Here is a 12,721-nt window from a genome sequence, read left to right on the forward strand (position 1 = left end):
CCACTATGACTGATATTAAATGATGTGCTGAAACACTTCAATGACTTCTTAGACATCGTAAAATAAGTCTGTTTTCTTCAATGAAAAAAATAATCTCTGTTGAACATAACTTATAACAAAGTCTGTATTTGTTGAATGATATATATCTTAGCTTATCATGCCATTTCAATCTGCTGCTTTGCAAACATAAACACAATGTGAACTACAGTTATAATTTTTAGCAGTTTCAATTGGCTACTTTGTTGTGAGAACACATACAAAGTTAACAGACTTAAAAATTAATAAATATAAAAATTCATTTGTAATTTTAATTCCTCAACAAATCAAATTGTTTCTAGTTATTGGGACACCCTGCCATTCTTTACCTTTGTGCGGGCATAGACTTAGACTCTGCCTGACAATATAGATAAAATATCGTGTTCTGCTTTTCTTCCTTATCGTTACTTCACAAACATTGTACATATTGCCAAAAGGTCTTCATAACTATAAAGAAAATAAATTAGTGAATACGTTACCATAACTTAATGGCTCATTTCCTCACTCTTAGACATGGTCCTTTCTCTCCCTGCTCTCCAATCCCTCTTTTTTGATACTATTATCAACCACAAATATTTTCATTTATACAGTCTTCACCTTGATTTTAATATTTCTCTCTTCAGAAAAATTCTCTGAAGTACAGACTTATGAATGTTTTTATGGCTTTTGTATTTCCAAAGTGCTTTTTAAATATCAATGCCATTAATAGACGTGTGTGACTACAATGTACTGCAAACTTCACCAGCACTTACGTATTAGTATTTTTTATTGGATAAATGAGTACCAATTTCAAGGGTTGAAATCTCTGTGATTTCATTCTAATGAAAACTCGTTAGTATTTTTAGTCTGCATTTTTGTTGTTATTGTTGTTCATTGCTTTAAAATATTTGCTAATCATATTTCCTACTATGTGGATTTACCTTAAAGATGTGTGTCTTCATATTTATCTCAAGAAATTACATGTACTTTTGCTATGCTGTGAACAGAAAATAATGCTATATTAACTGCACATAATTTTTCCAATATAAATTGTTTTTGGGCTTTGTTTTTTTAAGTAGCAGATAAGTTTAATATTTTTACATCGTTAAATATATTAAGTATTTTTAATGTGATTATTTTTTCTTCTCATATCAAAGTTCATGTAGTGATTCCACTAAATGGCAAAATGCAACTTTCCTCATTAATGAAAAAAATTATCCATGTAATCTATCTGGTATTTTGGCCTATATTGTAAGATATAAGTCTAAATCACTTTTTCAAATTTCTTACCACCACAACCATTTATTAAATAGTCTTTCCCTTTCTCATTTTCTTATAATGCTCTTTTCTTATATACATAAAATTTTCATATATAACATGTTGGTTCCTAAATAGAGCACATTATGAAAAAACATCAGTTACATTGTGTTCTACTATAATTTGATATATGGAATGGCTTTTCAACATTTATGGCTTCTTTTTAAAAATACCTTTTTATTCTCATTAGTTTATTTCTCCAAATCAACTTTTATCATTCTGTCACCTAAGAAATGCCAGATGAAGATTTTGTTTTAGTTTTTCTCTTGTATTTATAAATTAATGTTGAAACCATTAATGGCATTATCTTTTTAACTAGAAACATAATCTGCCTCTTCAATAACTCAAGGCTTCCATTATAACTCACAAGAAATAACATTTTAAAGATATGTCCAATATTATATAATTAAGGGGCAAAATAAGACCATCATGCAACAGGTAGAGACTATGTAGTAGGACATGTGTATATATCTAGGCTCAACTCCTGCGTGATCTTGTGCCAGATGCTTAGCCTCTCTGAGCCTCACTTGTTTCCTCTGTAAAGTGCAGACAGTACTACTTACTTTCAGAATTGTTGTAAGGAGTATAGATAATGTATATAAAGCTATTGGAGCATAGCCTGTATCCAACAAATGTTAGCTATGATCATAATTTTTAATTAAACATCTGCCTAGTACTTGACATTTTACCAAGATTTTTTCATGTGCATTATCTCACTTCGTCTGTTTGATCTTTGCAAAAACCCACGAGATAATAATATTATCACTACTAGTATTAAGATAAAAAATCTAAGTACATCTCTTCTTTTGAATCAAAAGCACAAGCTCATTGCATACTATCATGGATATATGTCAAAGTATTTGTAGACCACCTACAACACACCATAACCTTGTCCCTAAATATTTTATGAATTTTTCTACTATAATTATTGTAATCTTTTCATCATATTGTCTAATTAGTTGTGCTTGCTTAATGGAATACTACTGATTTTGCCATATTTATTTCATGTTCAACAGCTATTGAGTTTCTTATTATCTCTCAAAAATATGTTTAAATCATTTAGTTTTTGGAGTTGTGACATTGCCCAAGTCAATTCTTTGTTATAGAGTCATATATTAACAACATTAGCTAATTGGAAAGTAAAAAAAAAAAAAAAAAAAAAAAAAAAAGACCAGTTATCTATCATAATACTAAAACATATTAAAATCTTCCTGTTTAAGAAACATAAATTTTCAAAGATTATTTAACTATTGCTAGTCAGTTTCCTTTTTACTATAGATTACATTGCCTTAATAATTTTTTATATTAGTCCTCCAAACCGCCTTTTATCTTGCCTGACAGAAAGGCTGACATTACATTGTGGCGAAAAAAGGAATCAAAAAGAAAACATAGCCTGGGTGCTGTGGCTCACACCTGGGTGGATTACCTGAGGTAAAGAGTTCGCAATCAGCCTGACCAATATAGTGAAACCCCATCTATACTAAAAATACAAAACAAACAAACAAACAAACAAACAAATAAATAGATAAATTAGCCAGGCGCAGTGCTGTGCACCTGCAGTCCCACCTACTCAGGAGGCTGAGACAGGAGAATCACTTGACCCTGGGAGGCAGAGGTTGCAGTGAGCCGAGATCACCACACTGCACTCCAGCCTGGGCGACAGAGTGAGACTCCATCTCAAAAAAATAAAATAAAATAAATAAAGCATAAAATGTGTTTTTTCTTGGGCTTTAAATATTATTCTTGGAGAAGAGGGACTAGAGGAATCACTAGGAAAGAGGCACTGGACTGCACACACTTGCACATTTGGGAGACACCTGCTGCCTTCACATCTCTTCCTAATCCCTGGCTGCCTAAACTCCTTCTAATCATAATCTAGACTCTCCATTCCTTAATAATGCCTTTTAAAATGTTTTCTCCTAGAACATCATTTCAGTTGTGAAAGGACACCTTTATCTGAAACTGGAGTTATTATCTGTCTTCACCCATCTGTTCCCAGAGTACTAGGTGTTTATTTGGAAAAGCATTAATAATGAAATGTGATTCTGAAATTCAATTAACTGGTTAACACAATCAAATAATACCCTGCAAAAAGTATTCTAAATAAAGGAATCTACTGAGTCACCTGGAAAATACTGCATTTTTGGGTAACTGTTCTTTGTACTTTGTTGATTGGAAAATATACATAGCTGGAATTAAAGGTAAAAATTAAAATGACAATTAATTTTGTTGCAGAACCATACAATTGACTTTGGTTCTGATTTCAGTACTCACGGGTAAAATGACTAGAAGTGGATGGATTGACACTGTCCCCACTGTCAGCACTTTCGCTGCTGGAAACTTCATCATCTGATTCCCTCACAGAGGAGCAGGGTGAGGAGCCGTCAACTTCTTCAAACTTCCTCTTTAAAATTCCACTCATAGCTGCAGCGCTGTCACATGTACCTGTAACAGGAACGAGAGCAACAGAGCATTGAAATATTTGACCGCTGAACGTGTAGCCAAGGTCTCCAGAGTCATTTTTGTGTGGCTTTTTATGTATGAGCTGAGCTACAGCTTTCCCTTGAAAGGATCACCAAGCAGATTTTTATTTCTATATTCAAATTAACAAAAATTTAATATGAATATTTAATCATTTGATTACCAAAAAGTTTTTATATTTTGAGACATAGTTAATTTTAATATAATATCATTATTCCTTCTTGTTGGCAAAAAAGAAAATCTATAAAGAAAAAAAATGCCAATGTCTCCCCAAGTCCTTGATTACAATATTATATGAAATTCAGCTGGAAGGAACGCAAAACAGTATGTGCAACCTTTGTACTCAAGATCTAAAATTCAGGAAACCTAATTAGATGAGCACAATGAAGCATATAAAAACAGTTCTAAATTTTAGGTAGTTTCCATTTCGGTATTGCAATAAGGTGACAGGCGTCCCTATGCTACCTGGTTGCTGAAGCCCTTGCCACTTTTTCAGAAACTTCCTAAGGCTATTTACCTGAGAGATAGCAATAATTGGAGTGAAAGGTCTATGGATGGGAAATGGATATGGTTTCTTCTAAATCATTTCTCTAGGATGAATGGACTTTCCCCTTTCCCTGGGCTGACATTTCTCCACCTTCCCCATTTTACCTTGATCTGGCACAGTCAAGTAAGGAGTACAGACTTTCTTTGCAGAAGTAAAGATATTCTAGGGTATACACATTAAATAAATTATCTTAGATATATGTAAAGTCAATGTACATGATCTTAAATTACATTAACTTAACTGAAAGTAAGGTATTTAACTAAAGGTTAAATATTCATTACCCAAAATGCTTGGGATCAGAAGTGCTCTGAATTTTGAATTTGTTTGGATTTTGAAATATTTGCATCTACATAATGAAGTACCTTGGGGATGGGACTCAAGTCTATAGACAAAATTCATTTCTGTATATCTTAAACATATAGTCTAAAGGCAATTTCTGGCAATATCTTTGATAATTTCGTGATCAAAACAAAGTTTTGACCCTGTTTTGACTGTGACCCATCAGATAAGGTCAGGTATGAAAATTTTCACTTGTGGCACCATTTAGGTGCTCAAAGAGCTTTGAATTTTGGAGCATTTTGGGTTTTAGATTAGGGATGGCTAAGCTTTATTAATGAGGCAATTCAATGGATTCTATCTTCCACTTCATTTATTTCAGTTGGTTCTAACTCACATCTGAGTTACTGAGGCCATTCTCTCCTCTTTCTGCCAGATTATAATCGGTGTATAAATCAGGGGGAAGCAAGACACTTAACACTATTCTGAGATCCCCGTAGTTACCATTATCTCTGTACTCCTCTTGGAAATCTCTGAAATCACTTCTTTTCAGTGCAGATCACAGAGCAAGCAGACTGTTCAAATTCCCTGAACTGGGCCAGCTCTCCAAGAAAGGTCTAAGTCAGTAATTTGCAAAGTGTGTTACCTGAATGAGCAGCAGTAGCATTACCTGGGAGTGAGATGGTTAGAAATGCAAATTCTCAGCTCCCATTTCAGATCTACAAATCAGACATTCCCAGGAACTCGGGCCAGTCACTTTTTACTTTATGAAGCCCCCAATTGGGTGATTTTGCAGCACACTCAAAATTGAGGACCACTTGTCTAATTTCTAGTATTCTTTCCAGCCTCTCCATCTGTAAACATGGTTCTTTGTTGGATGTGTCCACACACTAGCCCTAGAGAGTCACATAAACCAGCACTGAATTCCTAGTCAAAAATCTCTTCTTTGACCTTTCCTGGTGTGAATCCTAGTAAAATTTAGTACAGAATTTGTATTAGTCTGTTCTCATGCTGCTATGAAGAAACACCCAAGACTAATTTGTAAAGAAAAGAGGTTTAATTGACTCACAGTTATGCATGGTTGTGGAAGCCTCAAGACACTTACAATCATGGCAGAAGGGGAGGCAAACACATCCTTCTTCACATGGCAACAGAAGAGAGAAGTGCCAGGTAAAGGGGGAATAACCGCTTGTAAAACCATTAGAGAACTCATGAGAACTCATTATCAGGAAAACAGTGTGAGGGTAATGCTGCCATGATTCAATTACCTCCTCTTGGGTCCCTCCCATGACATGTGGGCATTTCGGAAACTATAATTCAAGATGAGATTTGGGTGAGGACACAGTGAAACCATCATTCTGCCTGTGACCCCTCCCAAATCTCATGTCCTCACATTTCAAAACACAATCATGCCCTTCCAACAGTCCCCCAAAATCTAAGCTCATTCCAGCATTAACCCAAAAGTTGAAGTTTAAAGTCTCATCTGAGACAAGGCAAGTTCCTTCTGCTAATGGGCCTGTAAAATCAAAAGCAAGTTAGTTACTTTGTTAATACAATGGGAGTACAGGTATTGGGTAAATATACCTGTTCCGAATGGGAGAAATTGGTAAAAACAAAGGGGCTACAGGCCCATCAAGTCTGAAATCTAACAAGGAAATACTTAAAGCCCAAAGTCTAGTAGTGCAGCCATTAAACCTTAAAGTTAAAAAATGATCGAATTAATTTGACTCCATTTCTCATATCCAGGGCACACTGACACAAGCAGTGGTCTCCCACAGCCTTGGGAAGCTCTGCCCCTGTGGCTTTGCAGGGCACGGCTCCCCTCCTGGCTGATTTTATGGGTTGGCACTGACTGTCTGTGGCTTTTCCAGGCCCATGGTGCAAGCTGTCAGTGGATCTTCCCTTCTGAGGTCTGGAGGATGGTGGTCCTCCTCTCACAGTTCCACTAGGTACCTCCCCAACGTGGACTCTGTGTGAAGGCTCCAACCCCACAATTCCCTTCTGCACTGCCCTAGCAGGGGGTCTCCATGAGGGCTTTGCCCCATTGGCAGACTTCTGCCTGACATAGATGCATTTCCATACCTCTTCTGAAAGTAGGCAGAGGTTCCCAAACCTTAATTCTTGTCTTCTGGACACTCACAGCCTCAACACCACATGGAAGCCACCAAGGCTTTGGGCTTACACCCTCTGAAATAATGACATGAGTTGTACCTTGGTCCCTATCAGCATGGCTGGACCTGAAGCAGCTGGGACACAGGGCACCATGTCCTCAGGCTGCACAGAACCGGGGGTCCTGAAAAAACCATTTTTTCCTTCTAGGCCCCCAAGTCTGTGATGGGAAGAGCTTCCCTGAAGGTCTCCTATATGTCCTGGAGACATTTTTCCTCCTGTCTTGGTGATTAACATTTAGCTCCTCATTACTTATGCAAATTTCTACAGTGAATTTCTTGAATTTCTCCCCAGTAAATAGGTTTTTCTTTTCTATCACATCATCAGACTTCAAATTGTTCAAACTTTATGTTCTGCTTCCTCTTGAATGCTTTGCTATGCAGAAATTTCTTCTGCCAGATAGTCTAAATATCTCTCTCAAATTCAAAGTTCCACAGGTCTCTGGGGCAGGGACAAAATGCTGCCAGTCTCTTTGCATAGCAAGAGTGACCTTTACTCCAGTTCCCAACAAGTTCCTTATCTCCATCTGAGTCCACCTCAGTCTGGGTTTCATTGTGGATATCGCTATCAGCATTTTGGTCAAAGCTGTTCAAAAGTATCTAGGAAGTTCCAAAGTTTCCCATATCTTTCTGTCTTCTGAGCTCTCCAAGTCTCTAAAAAGTTCCAAACTTTTCCACATTTTCCTATTTTCTTCTGAGCCCTCCAAACTGTTACAACCTCTGCCTGTTAACCAGTTCCAAAGTTGCTTCCACATTTTCAGGTGTATTTATGGCAGTACTCTATTCCCTGCAGTACCAATTTATTGTATTAGTCCATTCTCATGCTGCTATGAAGAAATACCTGGGACTGGGTAATTTATTTTAAAAAAAGGTTTAATTGACTCACAGTTCCACCTGGCTAGTTAGGCCTCAGAAAACTTAAAATTATGGCAGAATGAGAAGCAAACATGTCCTTCTTCACATGACTGCGAAGAGAAAAGTGCCAAATAAAGGGAGAAAAGCCCCTTATAAAACCATCAGATCTCATGAGAATGAACTCATTATCACAAGAACAGCAAGAAGGTAACTGCCCCTGTGATTTAATTATCTCCCACAGGGTCCCTCCCATGATATTTGGGGATTATAGGAACTACAATTCAAGATGAGATTTGGATGGGAAAACAGCCAGACCACAATAGTATTAGATTTTTTTATGTTTCAAAAATGCTTATGGAATAATAATATTTATTTCATTAATCTAAGCACGCATTTAGCAACTACTGTGTATGTATTTGATTCCTTGAGTGGAATAGGGGATACAAAAGAAAGTTAGATGGCTGTCTGGCCTCAAGAAGCAAACATTTTCTATGCTGGGCTCCATCAAATTAAGAACACTCCCAAATTCGTGTTCTACTTACTTGCTTTATTAATCCATGTCTTTCTATATGAATGTTATATTAACAAGGGAGATAACTGATAGCAATAGGAAGATATATCATTGTCCACTCTTTTGAAAATAACATCTCTATTCCTACTCAGATTATACCACTATTCAGATTAGCATATTATTTTCTCCATCTTAAAGAGTGTGAAATGCATAAAATGTTCATGCATATCTGAATAGGGCGAAGAGAAAAAAGATATTTTAAGTAAAGTCTTGAAATAAAAGTAGGACAGGATATAAATTTTAAAATGGTTCACTTCAAACAAGATGCAAAGTAATTCATGAGGGAGAGACTCCAAGACACAAAGTAATACAAGATGGAAACCTATGTTTAAAAAGTACATTTTTATAATAAGATATTGCAATGGGAGCAGTTAGAAACCAAGTTCTTTTTAAGCTCCACTTCCCCTCCCCCCAACTCCCCAGCTTCTTCAGGAAAGGTAGACTTCTCAAGAATCATGGACACGTAATTGAGCTACAGGGATCCATGTCCTGACACTGAAAATGGTGGTGCGTGCTACTCTTCTTGTCCTTTCTCACCTCCACAAAAATGAGGGGAAAATTTTTGACGAGATAATAAGAGAATTGAAAAGCCTCTTTTTTCCTTTTAGTTACATTTGGGACTGTCAATACCTAAAGAAACGGAGTTAAAAGTTCATTTAAGTTCTGTCTAGGTCTTCAAAATTAAAAGAGACCGAGCTACACTCAGGTCAAAGGAAGTAAGGAACAGTTTGCTAAGAGTGTGATCAGTATTTAAGCTAACAAACATTCAAACATATACCTACACCATTGAAACACCTATTAAGTACAAAATTGCTCGTGTAGCAATGAAGTATAATGCTTGTCCAATTTCGTTGCCTTTAAAAAATATTCTCTATGTGAGTATAACAAAATGTCATAACAAAATTTGAAGACCAAATGGTCCATTGCTTACCCGTATGTAACTCTTAATCTAGGCTTACTAGTAGAATGTTAAAGGGAGATATGGTTTTCTTCTACAGGCAGGATACCTTATTAATAAAGTGTTGTATAGCCAATTTATTTGTTCTGTGTTGGAGGATGGCAGTGTACGACTGGCTAGATACAGAGCCAGGTGAGGATAATTAAAGCCTATCCCACAGCTGCTGTAGTCCTTAAATACCTACACATTATGCTTTTGTTCCTAAAGATGAGGCCCAATTAAACTTCGTAGTATACAGCAAATGAAAATGTGTCAAACATTACAAATTAGCTTTATTTAATTAATTAATTTTTATTTGTTTTTAGAGACAGGGTCTCTGTTGCCTACTCTGTAGTCCAGTGGCATGATTGTGGCTCACTGTAGACTCAACCTCCTGAGCTCAAGGGATCCTCCTACCTCTGCCTTACCAGTATCTGAAACTACAAGCATTCACCACCATGCACAACTAATTTTTCAAAAAAATTTTTGTAGAGATAGGGCCTGACTATGTTTCTTATTCTTGTCTCCAACTTCTGGCCTCAAGCAACCCTCTCACCTCAACCCCGCAAAGTTCTGGAATTACAGGCATCAGCCACCACACCTGGCCCTAAAGTTGACTTTTATAGCATCAAAGCCCAAAGAACAGAGATAAAGTTGGACAGACATTAATTTACTTTAAATATGAAGAGCTGAAAATTGAAGCCTAGATAACAGCCATTTTATCACAGCTACTGTTGTCCAATTCATGAAACACATGCTAATCAAGGGCACTACCATTTCTCACTTAGATAAGGCCAAGGGCCTCTAATTATTCTCTTGCATCCGCTGCTGCTAGCTTTCAGTGTGTTTTCAAGGTTGCAGGCAGAATGATAAATTTAAAATGCGAATCTGATCATGTCAGTCTATAGCTGAAAACTCTTAAAGTGGCTTTAGATTGTCTTAGGATTAAGTTCAAAATCCTCAAAATGGCTTATGAAGTCTTTAACAATCTAGCTTGTCTAACCTCTTCATCCTCATTTTGAGCCACTGGCCTTGTCATTGATATTTCAGCTCTAATAATCTTGCAGTTTCTCCAGCTTGCAATTTCTCTCTGATCTTTAGGACATTTGATATACCATTCCTTCTGATCTACTTTTAAATGTATTTCCATAGCATTTACCACTTTCTAAACCCGCATTAGTTGTTTATGTATTTCTATGCTTATTACTTACTGTTTTCATTTCCTAATAAAAAATACAAGAACAGGGATCCTTGTTTTCTTTACAAGTGCCTGGAACAACAATGCCTTGTATATAAAGGTGCTCAATAAATATTTGTTCAGTGAATTAATACAAACTTTTAATATCCATACCTTAATATCTGTTTTTTTTTTTTTTTTTTTTTTTTTTTTTTTCTGCTAGACTGAAAGCTCCATAAAGGCAGAAATCCTATTCATCTTATTTACCACTCTATCTCCCCTAACAACCTATTTGGTTGAATGAGAATGAAAATGAGAGATGAAAGTGATCCCAAAGCATTATGCAATTATTTTTTTTGCATGCAAGCAACACAAAAGCCAATTCTAGACTAGCTTAAGCAAAAAACTTCTGTTGGGAAAACCCTGGACTAGTTCAAACCGTCTAAGACAGAGCTTGAAACCAAAACTTAGCAAACAGGAACTGGGGCAGCTTCTGAGATTATGTCTGTAAAAATTCCTTCTCTGGAGCTTTGCAATTACCAGGTCTAAGTTCCAGCAACTTCTTTCTGTGTCACAGTTCAAATGTAATATCCCAAAGGCTGAGCAATTTTTCAACCTATCTTGGGTCAAATGTCTGCCCCTTGATCATTCAACTACATGGCTATTAGGCAGAGAGGCATTGTGAACAGAGGCCACCTGGCTGGGCACTACTCCAGAGACTTTCACTCAGAGGCTTGAAGTTCAATTGTGTTTCAAAGCCAGTATCTTCTCCTTATCTGCCACCGATTTATCTTATTTTTGGGCATTTATCATAATCTATGAATTCACGTCTTGGCCACATTCTCAGTTTGGGGTTCAATGGACAAGAAGACATTTTCAATAGACAAGAAGACAACTCTTTGTCTATTGCAAAATTTAATTAAGAACTATTTTATTTGAAAACATTAAATAAACATGTTATCATTTCAGAAATCTGTCATTCTTCATTAACATATACTGTTTATTTAATATTTATATTAGATGTGGCCATTGCCCAGAAGCTTGTGAGCGCATTTATGAAAAAGTAGCAGAAAAGTACAAATGTTTCCAAATCTCTCCACAAGAAAAAAACTGATGAAGAAACACTAGATTTTCTATGATTATAAGTACAATTGTTTCATTTAGTATATTTCTGTCCTATTGGGAAGGCAAAGCTAATGGTGAGTTCAAAGGGAAAAATATCAGAAGCCAGAAGCATGTTAAGGGGAGGGTTTGACTAAAAATGTCAGATCAAGAGGATAGATAAAAACATACATTTTATTGCCTGTGGAAGAATGGCTGAAGCAAACCTTTGGGTATATCTTGAAATCTTGCTTATTTTACTCTCTTTTGACAATCTAAAAATTCCACAGCTTTCATAAATGGCCCATTGAGTTCTTACTATCCCGCTGATATTCATCTAATGTTTACTTCTTTTTTTCTTCTTACATTTTGCCCCTATTTCCTGTTTTGTTATCTATCATAAGGAAATGACCACAGAAAACATATCGTAAGAACACCATAAATTCCCTATTTCTGAGGAGCAGGTAACATGATTTGCAGAAGAACCACTTTAGGGTTGTCAGATTTAGCAAATAAAAATATAAGACACCCAGTTACATTTAAATTTCAGATTTAAAAAAAATGATATTTGGGACATACTTATACTAGATTTTATTTGAAATTCAAACTGAACTGAGAAATCTACTTTTTTTGTTGTTTTTTTAATCTGACAATGCTCATTGGTGCTCTTGGTGAGAAAGTAAATTACTGTGCAATCAACTAAAACATCTAAATAGGAAAATTCATCTAGACTGGAACCACTTAGAAATGAAAATTTCTGCCCTTGAACCCTAGTAAATGAAACATGTAAGGTCATTAGGGTAAATAATGAATTTACCAAACAATCTGCAAAAGTCAGTGGTGAGTGATGGTTAATAGATTAAGCACAGGCCTGCCCATCACTGATGTAGGAAGAAATGAACTTGACAGGAAGTAACTTTGGCATGGCAGGAATTTCCTTATATGGTAATGGGATGTTTGCTTTAATGAGATGTTATTTCATTCCTGGCTGGATAAAGAAAGGAAGGTGAGGTGTGAGTGTGCTGGGTCCTTAATCCATGCAATGTGTAGTACATGAGCCTTAGGGGATATTCTATGAGCAACAACAGGAGGCATCAAGAGCCCCTTTGTTCACTTTTACTAGGGCAATTGGGTCCTTTGCATTGCTGGTTTTGTATTCAAGCAAAGTGAGAGTAACTTTTAACTGCAATGATAATTAACAATGATTCTTCCACCTTTGAAATTTGGCAAAGGTGGAAGATTTTAGATCAAGGGGCATTATATGGTGGCATGGGAG

At 36.2% G+C, this 12,721-nt stretch overlaps 1 protein-coding gene across 5 annotated transcripts in view; it reads right to left on the bottom strand.

The window, feature by feature from the left end:
- Nucleotides 1-12,721, bottom strand: part of CSRNP3 (cysteine and serine rich nuclear protein 3) — a 205,810-nt gene that overhangs the window by 77,389 nt on the left and 115,700 nt on the right. For 4 of the 5 annotated variants that reach the window (XM_074399563.1, XM_074399564.1, XM_003921917.3 and 1 more), the window contains one exon: nucleotides 3,607-3,777. In XM_074399563.1, coding sequence (XP_074255664.1) covers nucleotides 3,607-3,754 — 148 coding nt within the window. In that variant the 5' untranslated portion in view covers nucleotides 3,755-3,777. The other variant, XM_074399566.1, reaches the window with a different exon arrangement.

This window comes from Saimiri boliviensis, chromosome 5, assembly GCF_048565385.1.
Source record: "Saimiri boliviensis isolate mSaiBol1 chromosome 5, mSaiBol1.pri, whole genome shotgun sequence".
NCBI classification, from domain to species: domain Eukaryota; kingdom Metazoa; phylum Chordata; class Mammalia; order Primates; family Cebidae; genus Saimiri; species Saimiri boliviensis.